The 18,503-nt window shown below is 53.7% G+C and overlaps 1 protein-coding gene across 8 annotated transcripts in view; it reads left to right on the forward strand.

Moving 5' to 3' along the window:
• The window catches only part of CACNA2D2 (calcium voltage-gated channel auxiliary subunit alpha2delta 2), a 141,293-nt gene that overhangs the window by 38,137 nt on the left and 84,653 nt on the right, over positions 1–18,503 (forward strand). For 2 of the 8 annotated variants that reach the window (XM_054483283.2, XM_054483284.2), the window contains exon 1: positions 13,075–13,557. The exons of the other annotated variants lie outside the window; for them this stretch is intronic. In XM_054483283.2, coding sequence (XP_054339258.1) covers positions 13,474–13,557 — 84 coding nt within the window. In that variant the 5' untranslated portion in view covers positions 13,075–13,473. Of the gene's footprint in view, positions 1–13,074; positions 13,558–18,503 lie in introns of those variants that run through there. 8 annotated transcript variants of the gene reach the window in all.

Here is an 18,503-nt window from a genome sequence, read left to right on the forward strand (position 1 = left end):
GATCTGTTGAACTTGTACCTGAGTCTTAGAGTCTGGGTTTGATGCTGACTCCTGGCAGGCAGGCCTGCTGCCCCTCAAAGACCCCTGGCCCTGCCACTGCACTGCATCATCATGCAGGGAGACCCGGAAGCTGGGTCAAGTGGCAGCCACTTGCCTCTTGATCAGGTGCTGACAGAGGAGCCTTCATTATGCTCCATCTACCAGTGTGGAATAAATTGGTGTGCAGTTAATTTATTCCTTTTAAAGAGGGACTTTCACACCGGGGAAAACTTTTAAAAAGAACATTTATATAAAAAGCAATTACCATGCCAGTAATTTGTATGTATTCTATCTACCCCTTCTATCGCTACCTTTGTGTTCCAACGTGGCCACCTCCCGGGTAGCTGCAGCCTGGCACCCAGCCTCCCGACTACAGCATGCCGCCTGCTGGAGTGGCCTCCTCCTCCGGGAAGGATCAGAATGCAGGGCCTAGGCCCAACAGGGGTATGGACTCCAGGAGTACAGCTGGGTGGATTTATGTTCAGAACAGGTGCTTTGGAAATTTCCTCCCGTGTGCATCTCTGTCCTGAGGTTGCTCCAGCACCAGTCCCAGGGCTGGCACATCCTTTCTGGGCCCTTCTTGGCAGCAGCCAAGCACTTAAAGGCACCTGCTTCCCAGCAGCCTCGCAGCCCAGTTCACTAGAGGAGGAGGCAGTGGTGTGGGAGCAGGTATTTTCCCTCCGAGAAGCCACTAACGGGCACCCTGCTTCCCCAGCCATTATTGCTCTCACACTCGATGCATTATGTAAATTGTCTCCGTTGCTAAGTGGTAGAGGAGCCACTCAGGGGAAACGAGGGAGCAGGTCTGGAGCCTTCTGGGGGGAAAGCAGGAGACTAGGCCCTGAAAACTCATCCTCTGCATCAAGAAGGGTCTGGCCGCCTCTCCTCTTAGACTAGGACCCCTGAGGCTGGCATACTGTCTCCCCCTCAGACCACAGCTTTTATGTGGGCTGTGGCTTCACCCCCACACCAGACAGGGGTTCCCAGGAAGCTGGATAGGTTCCCTCATTGAACAGGGCCACCAGATTGAGGCTTTGCTTCCCACTCAAACCAGTTCCTGGGGTAGGACACATGCCCCTCTGTTGCCCAGGAAGGTCTGCTTCTCCCACCTGCATGACTTTCAGCAGCAGCTGGGCACTAAGGCCCTCCAGGAATGTGCACACTCACTCACAGCCTTAGATACCCTTGGCAAACTAGAGAAGGTCATGTCTAGTCCCAAGCTAGTTGACCTGCCTCCTCCACAGATCCTGTTGTGCCCAAATAATCTTGGGCCACTTCTGAAGTGAGTACCCAGTGAACGTGGGATATAGAAAGGTGAATATTTGGGGCAACCCCACATCCTGGGGTGCCAGCAGGTTCTTGGGTCGCTGGGGGGGCTTCAGTCTCAATGAGCCATGGCCTGGGCCTGGTCAAGGCCTGGGTGATGGAGGGAGTTCTCCCAGGGTACTCACCTGGCCTGCTGTCCTGCCTTTTGAGGAGCTCCCATGCTCCCTCTGCATGATCTGCAGAGGCAACCGAGCCCTCCCAGGGGGTCTGGATTCAGCATCTCCCCTTCTGAGGAGCCAGGTGCGCTGGGCTTCATCCAAACTGTGTTGGACTCCTCTCAGCTGAGCTTGCCCTTGGCATGAGGTCTGCAGTGCAGGCTCAAATGAGGGTCCTCCCTCCCTGGGACTCAAGGGCTCTCTCACGCCCAGCCCTCGTTCTCCCCCTGGGACAGGATGTCTGTCCCATACAAGGAGGCCACTGGGTTGAGGGCTTGCTTGTTTGTGCATTTCCTGAAAGTTACACAAAGAGTTGGGGATTTCAGGGAGGGTGTGAGAGGTGGCAAAGACATTTGCAGCCCACTCAGCCCCATTTCTCAGACAGCCCTCCTCTAACTCCTGTCCCTTCCCAGGCAGGGCTGTCTGTGGGTCAGGGTGAAATGGCACAGCTTTAAACAGAGGTGTGTACAAAGACAGTGGTTCCGTGGCTGCATAGACTCTGGGGGAGACCAGCCTGAACAACATGGCAAAACCTGTCCTACAAAACATACAAAAATCAGCTGGGCGTCATGGGGTGCACCTGTGGTCCCAGCCACTGGGGAGGCTGAGGTGGAAGGATTGCGTGAGCCTGGGAGGTCGAGATTGCAATGACCTGTGATCGTGCCTCTGCACGCCAGCCTGAGTGACAGAATGAGACCTTGTCTCAAAAAAAATAAAAGGGGAAATTTGGAGCTTCTTCCTTACCACCTGGCACTGTCCCCTAGGATGGATGGCATTATCTCTCAGACCCCTGTGGCTGCTGTCCCTCAACTTGCTTTGTGATTATTGCCAACTTTTGGGAGTGTTGTGGTGGGACCCCTGACCAGGGATCACCAATACCAATTCAGTGTTTCAGTCTAAGGAGCCTGGTCTATGTATTCAGTTGATCAGGGAATTGAAATCTCAAACTGTCTTCACTGCAATAAGAGTAAACAGAAGTAGTGATGTCGCCTGCTGCCCTTTGACGGCCACTGTCCTGAGGCCAGAGGCTGGAGTCAAAGCAGTCAGTCCTCTGTCCCTGACTCCTCTGCCTACGTTCTTCTCTCTCTATCCTTCTATCCTTCCCCTCCCAGCCTCCCTGTCTCTTTTTTTTTCTTTTTCTTATATTTCTAGATGGATTTTTAAATTTAGGGTTTTCAAATTAGCGTTACACAGGCACCTGGTGTAAAGTCATAGTTTTACCAGGCGAGTTGTGTTAGGAGCACAGCAGCCCCCTCCTCTCCATTTCCAGCTCCCCAGAGGCTGTCACTTTCTAATCTCTGAGCTCCATATCTCTAAATGACATACTTATGTTGCTACTTCTTGATTGTTCAGTTTTAGGCATTATCCGTGGGCATCCTGCTGTGGGAGAGGAGGGCTTTGCGCCCCTCCCCCAGCCCATCCCTCGCCCTTTTGTGCATAACATGATATGGTGAGGCTCACTGTTGACATTGCCCTGACCCAGCAAATGCTATTCAGAACTGTGCCTTGCAGAACACTTTTGGGTACAATTTTTTAGTTGTTTCCTACCAGTAAAAACGGTCTCAATTTTGTTAGTTTTATTATTATTATTATTATTATTATTATTTTGAGACAGTCTTGCTCTGCCACCCAGGCTGGAGTGCAGTGGCACCATCTTGGCTCACTGCAACCTCCACCTCCCTGGTTCAAGCAATTCTCCTGCCTCAGCCCCCTGGTAGCTGGGATTACAGGCACGTACCACCACACCTGCCTCGTTTTTGTATTTTTAGTAGAGATGAGGTTTTGCCATGTTGGCCAGGCTGGTCTCAAACTCCTGACTTCAAGTGATCCACCTCCCCTGCCTTGGCCTCCCAAAGTGCTGGAATTAACAGATGTGAGCCACTGCACCCAGCTATTGTTAGTTTATTTGCTTAGTCTTCTGTGAACCTTTACTCACTCTGCCCCCAACTCCCCGCCACTTTATCTGACCTGGCTCTCATACACCTGGGCTTCTGTTAAATTAAATTCACCTTCCAAGAAAGTCCTGCCCAGAGCCTCCCACCTTGCTCCAGGGAAGACTGGCTGCTCTCCCAGCCTGCGGCACCGATGTGTCCTGGGATTTCCTTTCCCCCTCTTGGGGTTGGAGTCCCCTCTTTCATGGATCCCATGGCCTCTTCCTTAGATTTCTCTCTCATTTTGGTGTAGAGAACATTTTTCCTTTCCTTCCTTCCTTTCTTTCTTTTTTTTTTTTTTTTGAGACTCCCCAGGCTGGAGTGCAGTGGCATGATCTCGGCTCACCGCAACCTCTGCCTCCCAGATTCAAGCGATTTTCCTGCCTCAGCCTCCTGAGTAGCTGGAATTACAGATCTGCGCCGCCACACGCAGCTCATTTTTGTATTTTTAGTAGAGATGAGGTTTCACCATGTTGGCCAGGCTAGTCTTAAGGCTTAAGGCTAGTCTTAAACTCCTGACCTCAAATGATCCACCTACCTGCCTCAGCCTCCCAAAGTGCTGGGATTACAGGCATGAGCCACCATGCCCAGCTGAGAACATTTTCAGTTGGCTTCCTGAGGACAGGTACAGGGGAGCCAGACTTTGGAGACTGTCATGTCTCAGAAAGCCTTCCTTCTCCCCCACACTCAACAGAGATTTCAGGTGGGTTGGAAGTCCGGGGGGAAACTATTTGCCTTAGATTTTCTAAGGCAGCACTCCATTCCTTCCAGCTTCTTGAGTTGCTATGGAGAGGTCCCCAGTCATTCAGATTCCCGATCCATTGTACATGACCTGGTTTTTATCAGAAACTTGTAAATTTTCTCCCTTTGCCCAGTGTTCAGACATTCCACACTGACCTACCTTTGTGCGGCTTTTCATTTCTTACCACTCAGTGCACACTTTCAAACTACTTGTGTCCCTCAGTTGGGGGATGTTTTCTTGAATGGTTTCTTTGACTATTTCCTCCCTTCTCATTTTTCTGTTCTTTCTAGAAACCTTAACTCAGGCCCTGTTCTTTTTTATTTTTCTTTTCTCTGCAATATTCCATCTCTGTGTCTTTCTGTGAGAAAATCTTCTCATCAAATTTTACATTTAACCATTGCATTTTAAATTTCCAGGATGTCTTTTGGAACTTTGTTGTTGTTGTTGTTGTTGTTGTTGTTGTTGTTGAGATGGGAGTCTCGCTTTGTCACCCAGGTTGGAGTGCAGTGGCGTGATCTCGGCTCACTGCAAGCTCCGCCTTCCAGGTTCACACCATTCTCCTGCCTCAGCCTCCCGAGTAGCTGGGACTACAGGTGCCCGCCACCACGCCCGGCTAATTTTTTATATTTGTAGTAGAGACAGGGTTTCACCATGTTAGCCAGGATGGTCTCAATCTCCTGACCTTGTGATCCACCTGCCTCGGCCTCCCAAAGTGCTGGGATTAGAGGCGTGAGCCACCACACCCAGCCGGACCTTTTTAAGAATAATATCTTGTTCTTGTTTCATTCTTGCCACAGTGTCTGTTAGTTGTCTGAGGACAGTATAGCTTTATAGATCAAAAAAAAACTTCTTATTTTGAAATAATTTTGTATTTACAGGTAAAACAAAAAAAGAATAATTTTAGATTTACAGAGAAGATGCAAAAATAGTACAGAAATTCCCTGTTTGTCCAGTTTCCTCTAAGTTATCGTCTTGCATAACCGTGGTATAAATATCAAAACTAAGACATCAACATTGGCACAATATTGTAAACCAAAGTGAAGACCTTATTTGGATTTTACCAGTTTTTGCACTAATGTCGTTTTTTGGTTCCAGGATCAAATCCAAGGAACCACTTTGCATTTAGTTGTCATGTCTCCCTAGTCTCCTTTTTTTTTTTTAACTTTAAAAAACAGGCTTAATTCACTTTTCATGTATTTATGTATTTATTTATTTATTTCGTATTTAAAAACTCCATGTTGTAGCCACAGTTGGAACCTGCAGGGGTGTCGGGGGTTGACTCCGGATCAGGTGAGACAGACAGGACGGGATAGTCCGGGACAGCTCCTGGTGCTGAAGAGGATGGAGGGTGGAAGCAGTGTCTGTGGGCCAGGGGATCTCTGGTGGAAGCAGGCTGCAGGGTGAGAAGGCAGAACCCCCAGGAACCAGTGGAATGGTTGGGAAGCACTGACTGCCTCTCATATTCCTTCCTCAGATGTCTGCTGACCCCTCCCCAGGAGACAGCCAGTGAGCTGGTAGGGTGCAGCAGTGAGCAGTTCCCAGTTACCTGGGGTCAGAGGGCATGGGCTTCTCCCCTGGACTCACTCACATCCCGGGGTCCTGGTACAGGTGTACCATCAGGTTCATGTTCCTGGCTGGAGTTCTGAGGGGCTCGAAGTTTTTCTGAGTTCACACCTAGGTCCCTTGGCTCCAGGTGCTGGAGGCCTTGGGGCCCTGCTGGGAGATAGTTTTTAGACTGATGGGCTTCAGAGACCCAGATCATCTTCCTGTGTGACACCCCGTAGTGCCAAGGGCTGAAGAGTTGGGGAGCAGGGCACCATGGGGTGGGAGGAGTGCCCTGGGCTGATGCATCCCCACCATGAGTCAGGTGAGAGAGTTGGGAAGACCCTGTTCCCAGGCCCAGAGCATTTAAAGAGAGAAAATGGACCCATCTGTGCTTCATCTATGGACAGCAATGACACCCCAGCCTTGTGACTGTGGCCTGAGTGAGGGGGGCAACTGCCTCTACTCCCCGTGGCCCAGGCAGAAGCACCAGGCCCCACAATCTCCTCAGGGTGACCCCGACCTTTCCCTGCCACCCATGTGTATACCTGGGCTCCCTTTTATCAAATATTCTCCTGCTAATCTCATCTCCCTGTGTGACTGCCCTGTAATTAGCTCACTTTGCAAAATATGATGTCTGTCATAGTTCCCCCTCCATGTGTTTCTTTTCCCAGGAAAGGGTAAAGAGGGAATGGGATGAAGAAAGATTTCTGGATGTGGCGCCACCTCACAGGTCAGCTCTGGCCGTGTGCCCTGCACACAGGGCCCCACATACACTAACACATGCCCCAGCTCAGCTCCAGAGCCTGGAGAGTCGATGGAGGTTGGTGGGCTGGGCCAGAAACCCGGGGAAGGGATGGCACAGGCATGACTGAGCAGGTTCCCCAGAGAAGGTTCTCCCGGTCTTCTAGCTGGGGTTTCAGGACCTAGCCTTTGGGGTTCCCCAGCATTAACCCATTGCTGCTAGAAGTGAGCCTGCCAGGGCCTGGTTAGTCAATCACCATAGTCTGTCTGCTCCAGCCTCCAAAATGTTGTTCCTAGTGCCTCCTGCACATTTCCTTTGTTCCTGTGGGTTTTGCCGTTTTGAATAGTCCTTAACTGTCGTGTCAGGGAGTTTGGGGAAAGTTTGCCAGGCACCATTGCTTTCACTTCTCTTGCAGCAGCTGAGTCCTTACTGTTAGGTTAAGTGAAATCTACGCTGGGCCCTGGACAGTGAATTGATGAACAGGAGGTTCTTTGGCTAAGTGGGTAGGCAAGCCCGGGCTGGTCTCTTACCACCCTCTCACTACCCCTGACCCACCACATGAGCCCAGAGACTCCCTGTCTACTGCCTGGGACTCCAGGGAACACGGTTTGAGAACTGCTGCCCTGTACATGGGAGTGTGTTGGGCACAGGGCTTGGCTTGGAGTTAGCAGCAGGGAGTCTCTGGGATTGGCGGAAGGTGCAGAGAGGCAGCTCAGCTAGCCTCACAGGGACACTTTAGCAGCCTGGTTCTCTCCCCGTGGCCAGGTGCCCCTCGTCCCAAGTCTCAGTTCCCCATCTGCGCAGTGGGAAGCCCTGGTAGGCCTGGCTTACGCAGCCAGCAACGGGGAAGGGCTTTGCTGATAAAGCAAGTTCTGCCTTGGCTGACAGCGGGCCAGCTATTCCCTGGATGGTTCCCTGACCCAGCACCTTCCCTGTGCTCATAATCTAGCAGGTAGGGTTACCTGGGGCACTCATGGCTTGGGGAGGGCATTACCCTGAACCTGGCAGGTGGCTGAGGCTCATCCCTTTGGGGCAGCTCCCAAAGACTTCGCTGGTTCTGAGTGAGTCAGGGCAGGTCTCTGAGCCTCCCCAAGGCCATACCCTTACCCTCATTAGTCTGTCCACTTGGGCTGCCTTCCTCAGTCCCCATCATCACCTATTGAGATTGAGCTTCTTCTCCTGAAGCTGAGGGAGTAGGAGGGTGGACTGTGAGAACAATCAGACAAAAAGAAGAACCTCAGAAATCAGGTGACCTGGGTCTTGTTTCTTCATCTATAAAAGGTGGAGGGAAGTCTCTGCACTCAGCATCATTGCTACAAGTGATGAAACCGAGCCTCAGGTGTGTTGAGGTGGTGGCAGAGGTACGTGGGGTTGTTGGGGCAAGAGCTGGACCTGGGACCAAAGGCTGGAGCAAGAGGCAAGGACTGGACCTGGAGACACAGCTGGACCAGAGCACCTGGGGCCAGGGATGGACTGCGGAGCCAAGGCAGAGGTTTCCAGGAGCTGCGGGGAGACATTGGCCCCTGAGAGAGGGTGAGCAGGGTGTAGCACCTTCTAGACAGTTTTTGAAAAACTCAGAGCCCAGGTTATGGAGTGATACTTTGCAGGTAGCTGCTGGTTACAAGGAACGATATTTAGCAGGAAAGGAAGCCTCAGTTCCAACTTCCCTGATGGCATTTCGAGAGACTGTGTGAGCTGGACCACCTGCCAGAGCCTAGTCTGTCGTTTTTGTTTGTTTGCTTCTGTTTGTTTGTTTTTGAGACAGAGACTTACTCTGTCGCCCAGGCTGGAGTTCAGTGGTGCAATTTCGGCTCACTGCAACCTCCGCCTCCCAAGTTCAAGCAATTTTCATGCCTCTGCCTCCCGAGTAGCTGGGATTACAGGCGCGTGCCACCATGCCCGGCTAGTTTTTGTATTTTTAGTAGAGACAGGGTTTCACCATGTTGGCCAGGCTAGTCTCAAACTCTGGCCTCAAGTGATCTGCCCGCCTCGGCCTCCCAAAGTGCTGGGATTAGAGGCATGAGCCTCCACACCTGGCTCCAGTTTATCATTTTTATCTGGGGGCTTCATTCCACTAGTGAACTCTAAACAGACAGTACTGTCCTTGGGGGAGCCACAAGGAGTGTCATGAAGGGCGTGAAACTGGGATCAGAATCTGGGTCCTCATCTGCTCTGCCTCCTCTGACCTTTCCGGGGGTGGCCTCATATGCATGACCTTCCCTTCCCTGTCTGAGTTTTCTCTTGTAAAACCAGGCAGTGGGACAGGACACTATCCGTGTTCCTAGTTCAGGCAGTTAGGCACGGAAGGAGGGCAGGTAGACAGATGCTGAGAAGTAGGACTGAGTGAGAAAGGGCAGAGTGTGTGAGGGGCAGACCTGGGAGGGCAGCAGGGTTCCTGGTGGGTCCTAAGCAGGGATCCCTGGGAGCAGCGGTTGTTCTGACTGCCTTGGCCAATCTCTCGGAAAATTGAGGCCCAGAGAAGGTTGGGACAGACTCTCAGCCACACAGCAAGCTTGAGCCAGAACACAGGATCCAGACCCTATCCCAGGCCAGTGAGTGAAAATTGTGAAGTCACAATGTTGGTCTGGCTGCAGTGGGCAAGACACATCTGTATTATAGACCCACTCAGCTGTGAATGGAGCTGACTCCATCCTTGAAATGTGTGAGCCTCTCCCCTCCCCCACTCTACCAGCCCTTGCCTCTTCTTGCCCTGGGCAGCTTTTGTGTCTTAGGAGCCAACCATAACTCAGGCTAGGTGCTAATTAAAAGCTACCTACCTCCTTTCTGCAGAGGCTGAGCCCCTCCATTTGCACACAGCCCTTGTCTACCATTGCTAGCCTCAGGCAAATGACTCCACTTCTCTATGCCTCAGTTTCTTCATCTGTAAAGCAGGGCTAACATTTCCTGTCTTGCCTCCCTTCTGGGGTGTCACAAGGTTTAAAGGACACATGCTGTGTATATGTAGGACTGCAGACATGAGGAGTCCTGGACGATGGGCAATAGCTGCCCTCCTCAGAGGCTGTGGGGCACTATCCTGGGATGGGTAGAAGTTGACAATGCGTAGCTGGGGACAGCTTGGATGGATGGGGCAGAACGAGGAGAGGAATGGGGGGAGCATGTGGGCCCAAGTGTCTGTTTTGCTGATTGCTCCTTTTGCTTTCAAGGAGATTAAACTATTTTTAGTCTGTGCTACTGCTGGTGAGACGCCGGAGGAAGCCTTTCCATCGCCGAGATCTTCTGGAAGCTGCCAAGTGTGGTCTTCAGCTCGATTCTGGGAGCCTCCCAGAGCAGGCGGGAGGGGTGTCACCATCTGGGGGCTGTGGGGACAGGCTGGTGTGTGCTTGCTCCCTGAGGTCCTTGTTGCGCTGGCCTCCTTGAGCCGTGTGGCCCTGGCCTGCAGAGAACAGTAATCTGATGCACCCGATGTTTGTAACGCTGTGTTTAAAAAAAGTAATTTATTTTCTAATTATTCCTTGTCTTGCATAACCGTGCATCGCCAAAGTGTCGCTATTTAAAATATTTATCTCTCCACGCCACAGGAGCAGCTCTGGAACATGGAGGGAGAAGAAATAAAAGTCCGCGTGCCGGTCGCAGGCATATTACTTTGACTGGTCCTGGCGGCTTTGACGTCTCCCTGTAAATACATTTATTTTTCATTAGGACGTTTCTGAGCTCGTGGCCCCGGGAGAGCGGAGTGATTATGCCGCTCATCTGTGAGAGCTGCAATAGAGAGGTGCTCAATGAGTGAGCGCCACCAAATGCCTCCCGTGCTTGTCTGCATGGGCGAGGGTCCGAGTGTGTGTGTGCAGGGGGTATACAGTGCTCAGCTGCATGTATACCAGGAGAGCATGTGGCCAGGGACTTTGGACCTTTGGTGTGATGGGGAAACCAAGGCCCAGAGAGGGCCTGCTTTGGAGTGGAATCAGCCTCACTGGCAGTGGCAGTGAGCAGCAGGCTTGTGACCTGTTCTACCCCTAGGGCAGAAGCCTTTCTTTTCAGCTGGGAAGACTTTTGGGATTGGACGCCTGGAAATGCTGGGTGGCTTCAAGAGGGGCGCCATCCAGATCCTGAAGCAGAGGGCCTACCAGTGCAGCAGGCAGTGTTCCCAGCACACAGGGCAGGACGAGAGCTGACCCTTCCCCTTCTCTGCCTCTCCATAGGCTGTGGGCTTGAGCCATGCTGCAGAGGCTGGCCCAGGCAGTGCCCCTCCTCCAGCCACCCTGTGGAGCAGGGACTGGACTTGGCTCCTCCTTCACTAACAGGCTCTTTTCCAATCAAAAAAAAATTTTTTTTTAGCTCACCGAGTATAAGAGAGAGTTTTATGCTGAATTTTAAAATACCTTATTTTTTCCAGTCTCTAAACTGCTAATCTCCCGGGCTGAGGGATTCTGGGACAAAGGCAGGGCCTCGAAGTGGAAATCTGTAAAATTAGCTTCAGCGGTATTAGTGTTTGCAGTTGGAGATTGAAAAATTGCTTTCCCAGGGCCTGATTGGAGGCTCCGCTCCCTCAGGGGAGAGGCAAGGACTAGGCAGAGATGCTGGAGGCCAGGTTGGGGGTGGCTGGGGGGCTGTTGTGGGAGCCCCTCCAGGGGCCTGTGAGTGGGCCAGGGAGGGTGCGCGTCCTCTGCCCGAGTCTCCCCCATCAACGCCCAGCTTCTCTGGCACTCTCTGTACACAGCGGGTGCCAAGCAAATGCTGTGGAGTCCGGCTGGGTCCCTTCCCCTTCTTATCCTGAGACCTCCTGGACTCGATTCCTAGCCCCCTCCCCAGTGCTCAGACACAAGAGGGAGGGGGAGGCTTCCGGAGCCTGGCTGAGGGGCAGCTCTGGTGCCTGTGGGTGCGCCTGTGTGGCCCATCAGGCCTCTTGTGTGCTTGATTGCCTCTGATTGGCTGCAGCTGAATTCAGCAAAAGCTATTATTTGCCCTTGATGAGCCAATCAGATGGCCTCATTGGCCATTCAGAGCAGGCACCGGAACCCGGGTTGGGGGAGGGAGATGGGGCTCTGCGAGGCGGGGGCAGGGCAGAACAGATGCAGGACCCGGGCCTGGTCGTGTCCACCATGACCTTCACACAGATCACACCTCCCTTCCCTGACCTACCCCTCCAAACTGGGGCTCCCCTCCACATTAGCCTACCTCCCAGCTGTGGCCCTCACCATTCCCTCTTCCTGCAGTGCTTTGCCTTGCACATCTACCTGTCTGAAGCCCTCAAGACCTCCTCCATGGAGTCCATTCCCGTCTGGCCAAGCTCCCAGAGCCTTTACCTGCCCCTCTCTCTTCCTTTGCCAGGAGTTACAGACGTCATGAGGATGGTGGTCAGGAAGATTCAGACAGATGGGGTGCAAATTCTGAGCAGCCCCTTCCCAGTTCTAGGACGCTGGGGCCAGTTGCCCTCTAGAGTTTCTTTATCTGTAATGGAGAAGGGCCTAATAATCACACCTCCTTGAAAGGGGCGAGGCCTGAGTGCAGGGATCCGGGGTGTGAAGGACAGGGCTGGGGGCCCGGAAGTCTAGCCGCCCCCGTGACAGGGTCTTCTTGAACTTCTGTAGGTTGGTCCAGGATTTGGCACTGGTGGGTGCACATGGCCTGGACCGTCCAAAATCGCTCTGTCCTATTCAGGGGACATTTGGATGCGCAGGGACCAAAGCAGGTGACCTGCTGTAGGCTGTGCAGTGTATGTGCACTACAGATGGAGAGGCTGCTAGGACTTGGGAGGTGGCACAGATGAGCTCACCAGGGGGTTTAGGGAAGGCTCCCTGGAGGAAGCAGGGAGCTGAGGGGTGAGCATTTCTGGGGAAGCATGGACAAAGGCCAAGCAGTGGGAACGACTCTGGCAGGCAGCGGGGAAGAGAGGAGAGGCTGGTGTTAGGGTCTCAGTGATGTGGAGATGGGCTCATGGACTCGTTCTGGACCCAGTGAGAGAACTGAGCCTTCTCTCTGAGGTCATATTCCTGGGAAAAGACTCTGAGATTCTAAGATTTGCACACAGGAGGCCTCTGCATCATCTTCAGACAAAGAGGAAATCCTAGCTTTTAGCAGGGATAAGGGGCCACTTCTGCAGGCTCAGAGAGTTTAGTGGGGATCAAGGTTCTTGAGTGCAGTGATTCGGATGTTCCCATCCTACAACGCAGGGCTCCACTCCTTTGCTGTCGGTCTTGGCCTGGCCTTGGTGTAACCAGCCTGCTGAGATTGAAACTATAACCCCCTGGGGATCTTTGACTCTTGCGATAAAGTCCTGTGCTTTTCTGCCTCTGGCTGCAGATGAGAATCATCTTATATCCTGCCAAGGGGGCTTCTCATGTTCACATTTCACCTTAAATTTGTTTTGAATCTTACTCAGTATTTCCTTGTCTTTCTCCAAAGCATTGATAGCCCCCAGCCACAGCCATCCCATTCCATAGTTCTTATAATTACACTTCCCTGAGCCTGTCTGACACCTGAGATATTGCACCCATTCACAGGTATCCCAAGCTGGTTCACAATGAGCAGTTACATCCATCACATGTCAGGATTGTCAGGGCTCCCCCTGCCTCCATGGAGAGGTTCTCATTGTCAGCACAACAATGCCCACTTTAGGGTTGGCCTTCTGGGACCACTTCTGGCACCAGCTCCGATAGGGTCCATTCCCTGGAGTCAGACTCTGAGATGGAGGTCATGTGCAGGTGTTTACTGGAGAGTACTCTTGGGAACCACACCTGTGAGGGGTGAAGGACGCAGGGTTGGGCAGCAGGAGAAGTTGGGCTGTGAGGCATTCTCAAGCCTGAGCCAATTCCACAGACAGCCCTGGAGGTGGGCTGGCCCATCAGAGCTGTCCCCGTTGAGGCCAAGGGACCAGGCCTCTGTACGCCCCCACTCCACCTCTGTGACCACAGGCAGTGGGGCCACATCTGCTCGGGGCACAGCCTGGGGAGGGACTCGGGGGAGAGGAGTCAGCAGGCAACACCCTTGGCAGTGAGGGGATGAGGGCCTCGTGCCGAAGGGGGAATCTGGGTGATGCAGCCCAGCATCCACATCGTGAGACCTGTGCAGCTTGGACCCAGGTTCTGGTTGTGCCTCTTGCCAGCGCTGAGGCCTCGGGTGAGTCACAAGAACTCTCTGAGCCCAGTATCCCACCTGCAAAATGGACCATTGCCACACCTCCACCTCCTGGGGTTGGTTAGGAGTGGGATCTGAGGTGGGCTCTGAGACACAGTGTGAGCTTGAAGGGTGCACGTGTGGGACATGGCCAGGTTCCAGTCACCATCCAGGTGGGAACTAGGGGGCCTCTCAGCAGGCTCCCCATCCTCTCACTGGACAGGCCTCTGGCAGCCAGGTTTGAGGAAATGGGAGACATGGGCTAAGTCTGTACCATCGATAAAACCCATGGAAGTTGTCCAAGCGCTTGGTCAAGGGCCAGGGATGAAAATAGTGGAGGGGCATGCAGAGGATATCTGCTCAGCCTGCTCAGTGGGTTAATTAGCATGGATGGAGGCAGGCTGGGTTAAGGGGGCTGAACTCCAGGATGACTGGTAGTGTTTGTTCAACAAAGTGACATCAGGCAGCCTGGGGAGGGGCCTTAAAACAGCCCCTGGGCCATGCGTGGTGACTCATGCCTGTAATCCCAGCACTTTGGGAGGCCGAGGTGGGCAGATCACCTGAGGTCAGGAGTTCAAGACCAGCCTGGCCAATATGGTGAAACTCCATCTTTACTAAAAATACAAAAAATTAGCTGGGCATGATGGCGCACACCTGTAATCCCAGCTATTCGGGAGGCTGAGGCAGGGGAATCGCTTGAACCCAGGGGGCAGAGGTTGCAGTGAGCCGAGATCGTGCCATTGCACTCCAGCCTGGGCAGCAAAAGTGAAACTCCATCTCAAAAAAAAACAGCCCCTCGTGGGAGGGATAAAAGTGATGATGGCAGAGGCAGGGTGGCTGTCCATGGAGGGGGCACTAAGGGCCATTGGGGTGGATGAGGAGCCCCTACAGAGGTCATGGACTGGTCACTTTTGAGGCCTCTGTAGGCACGGTGGTTTTGTACACACCATAAGTGAGTCCTCATTTCCAAGGGCCCCATGTAGGCGGGGAGACAGCTCAGAGGCAGGTCCCATGTCCAGGACTGGCACAGGGTCAGAGCCCCTGGGTCTTGTTGGCTAAGGACACCCGTGACATCGGCAGTGTGGCTGGTGCGGTGGGGCATGACGTCGGCGGGCGTCTTGCGGGTGTGACTGTGGGCAGGGAGGGGAGGCCTGCAGACGGGAAGGGAAGGCTCTGAGTCAGGCATGCGCGCAGCAGGCCTGCCTTTTACAAACGATCATCAGCCTCAGTGTTCCAACAGCCTCTTTCACTTTGTAAAAGCCTTTTCTTTGGAAAAATAAAAGAAGATTGGAGGCAAGTACAATATTTGGCTGTGGTGGCTGCTAATTTGGCGCTGAATGTCACCTCCGCCTTTCTCTTCTCTGATGCCAAGTGCTCCTTTCCTGGCTCTGGTGGGCGAGAGCAGGGTGATGGGGGTGCAGGGCGGGCTCCGGAGCCTCTTAAGATTCGAGATTCATTTCCTTAAACACACATTGTCTCACTCCAATTTCACGTCCGAGCAGTTCTGGCAAGGAATTAGCAGCCCCTGGGAGAGTGGCGGGTTCTGTTTACACGGGGCGGGGGCGGGGTGGGGGAGGCGGTGCACGGGTAGGGGGTAGGGGGGGTTTGGGGCCCATTTGCACAGGGAGCCCACACAGGAACTGGGTCAGGGACTGCCTCGCCTGACCAGAGGGCCCTCAAGGGGAGCCAGGCCGATCCGCTGTCAAAAGAATGTGTGAATCCTGCCCCATTTTAGATGTCCTGTGTGCATGGAAGGTGGGGCTGTATAGTGATTTTGGGGGCAAATCAAGAATATTGGGCTTTCAGGTTGGCCTAAGTCTCCACTGAGAGGACTGGTTGAGACCTGGGGACCACCTTTAGCTTGCCCCCTTCTGTGGCATGGGGCTCACAAACTCTGGAGGCTGCAGTTTGCTTTGAGTCAGGCTCCATGGACCCCTCCCCACATGGAGCCTCACCTCCCACTATGTCCTCTCCACAGCCCTTGTGAGCTTGGGAGGTGACAGTCCTGTCACTGTGTGGGAGAAGCAGCTCCACTTCATGGGTGAAGCCCCCAGAACCCAGCCCTAGGTCTCTCTCCTACCTACTCAGTTCCTAGGGCCCGGGCTGAATGCCTGTGTCTTTGATGGGGAGTGTGGTGGGCAGTCCTGGGAGTACAGGCTCCCCCTGCCCCAGGCCACCTTCTCTTCATGGCCTCAAGGTCATTCTGAGTGTGGTGTGGCGGAGGCGTCACAGGGCCACGCTTTAAGCCCCTCCTTAATGGTGTCCTTTCAGGCTGACACTATTTTCATCCCTGGCCTTGATTTGGGCCTTCTTGGCTGGGCTTGTTTTTGTATGGCTTCTGAGGCTGGGTCTGCCCTTTTATGCCCTTTCTGCCTTCCCCATGCCCAAAATCCACAGTCACCCCCTAGTCCCAACCCCTACCCCTGAGGAATCTCAGCAGGGCTGCGCACCCATGGAGGTGGCGTCAGGGTTGAGCCTAAGGAGTGCTATGGAGGTTGGCCCATCCCCCAGCTCTCCTGGGCGACTGCTCATTTGTCACCTCCTAGAGGGGAGACCTGCTAATTTGTCAGCCCATTAGCTGGGCACGAGCAGCATATGGACCCGATTCCTGCTGCCCTCTTCCTGCCCACCTCTGATAGCATCATCGGGGCTCATGGTGAGGTCCTAGGTCCAGGGTTGGATCACAGGGGTGGGGGGCTGCCATCTTGCTCCGAGGCTGAGCCCCTCAATGAGGCAGCCGAGGGTTTGTCCCTCTCTTGGCTTCAACAAATCTACCTTAGGAGTTCAGTGATGAAGCCTCTCTAAGCCACTGGCTAAGAAGGGCCCTGCTTTTAGGAAACTGGGCTTTATTTTTAGCGTTCAGAGAAAGATAATTTTTTCTCGCCCACCATCAGCAGGAAGATCAGTCGTTTTCGTGATGTTTCCAGATCCTCTTGTCTGTGGGATGGGAGTGGGCAGAAAGGATCCCTTGCCTGAGGGCTTCGTTGCGGCTCTCCCCCACATGCAGGAGGGAATCTGTGCCCTCAGACTGTCTCTGTTTCAGCCTGCGCCATCAATGGGGTGTTCTCAGGGTCTGTGGGGGTAGTGGCTAGAAGCGGGCACCAGCACAGTATGGGTGGCCTGGCTCTAGGGATGTGACCAGTGCAGGGTTCTAGTCCCTCTGAAATGGTGGGCAGAAGGGCAGGGACTGGTCTGCTTGAGGGTACCCTGGGCCTGTGTACACACACAGATGTTCCCTGAGACCTACTGTGTGCTGTACTTGAGCACAGGAGCTCGGGGCTGAGCTCAGGAACACATGCACCCTACTTTGTTCATTGCGAGCCTTCCCCCAACATGCGCCATAAACCTGGACATATAGACACCAGGATGCATATGTGCTTCGACACACAGGCACCAGGCTATGTGAGTACCTGGAGACATACACTGGGTCATGTGCTTGGGCCTGAGTTGCCCATGGGAGCACCATCACCCTTCCCACGTGCATACCAGTGAACATTCCTGCATACATGTACAGATATACTCAGGCACACACTGGCTTCTGCATCATCTGGGTTTACAGCAGGAGATAAATTTGCAGTTTAGGAACCCTAAACCTCCCAGCATTGTAAATTCAAAGAGCCTGATAGCCAGAGCTTCCAGGCACGTTGGTGACTCCACAAAGCATAATACTATATAGGAGAGGGTTTCCCAGCCTCCTTTGCAGGGCAGCCCTGCAGGGCAGAACATACCCAGGCCTAACTGGTAAAGGGGCCTGTCCAGGGACTGCCTGCCCTGTGCCAGGGAGGGGCCACATGGTTGCCACCTAGGAGCTTCAGCCTAGGGCATCTCCAGCATTCCCTAAGGGCCCTAGGGTAGGGGGAAGTGATAGCAACTCAGAGGGTTCAAGGCCCTGGGGGAGGCTAAGTTTTGTTCATGGAGGGGACAGGGTGGTCCAGAGGCCAGGTTGAGGATATGGCTGGTCTGACTCTTAGCCTGTTCTGGGGCCTAAAAAGGAGGGCTTCCTGCTTAGACCTCTGTGGGGCACTTAGAAGAGTGTACCTGAGCCCTGATCCAGTCAGGATGTGGCATGGCAGGGACCTTGGTTGGATTCTGGAGGAGCTCAGAGTTCCCCAGGCTCCGTGGTGACTGGAGCAGGGAGAGGCCTGGGGTGTGGAGTTCTGGGCAAGCAGGCAGGGAGGCTGCCAGCTCAGGGTGCAGGCAGGAAACCTGGAGGGGCTCATGTATGCTCAAAGACACTGGAGGAGCACTGACTGAGCAGGACCAACCCAGGCCACTTGCCCCAGTCACGCCCTGCAGGCCCCAGGGGAGGACTGAGTGAGCCTCTGTTGAGGGGTCTCCTAGCAGGCCCAGTGGTATGGGAGGGACATGGGGCAGGGGGGAACCTAGCTCCCAGTTCTCTCCCTACTAAGGAGGAAGTAGAGCTGCCTTACATAATCAGGGCAATTTGTTCCGCTCTTGTCCTCCTGGCGTCATTGCCCTCACCGCCTCCTTGCTCAGGGAGCCCTTGACAGATCTAGAAGTGCAGGCCTCCCTCCTTCCTGCTGGAGGTTGCTGACAAACGATGTGGAAGCCTGGGGCACCATCCCCTCCAAGACCCCATGGGCACCTGACCACGAGAAGGGGGCGGTGGGGGAGACAAGGTCACACTGCATATGGAGATCCAGGCCTCCAGCCTGTAGCCTCCAGACGACCCTACGGTTTCTCAGAATTCACACAGGCAGTGAGTTCCTGGTGAGGGTCGGGGTCAGAGCTGCCCCTGCCTGCTAGTGGATCCCCTCCCCCGGAAGATCTCCTCACCAGCCTTCCTTCTCCTCCACCTTTGCATGCTGCTCCTGTGCTGGAAAGGTACGCAATCTCTTTTGGCTGCACCTTTCCCTGGAATGTCTTCTCTGACCTTCCTAGCACAGAAGAAGGTGAGAAGCTAGAGCCTGGGTCATCCTGGCTCTTTG

Source organism: Pongo pygmaeus, chromosome 2, assembly GCF_028885625.2.
Source record: "Pongo pygmaeus isolate AG05252 chromosome 2, NHGRI_mPonPyg2-v2.0_pri, whole genome shotgun sequence".
In the NCBI taxonomy this organism is placed as follows: domain Eukaryota; kingdom Metazoa; phylum Chordata; class Mammalia; order Primates; family Hominidae; genus Pongo; species Pongo pygmaeus.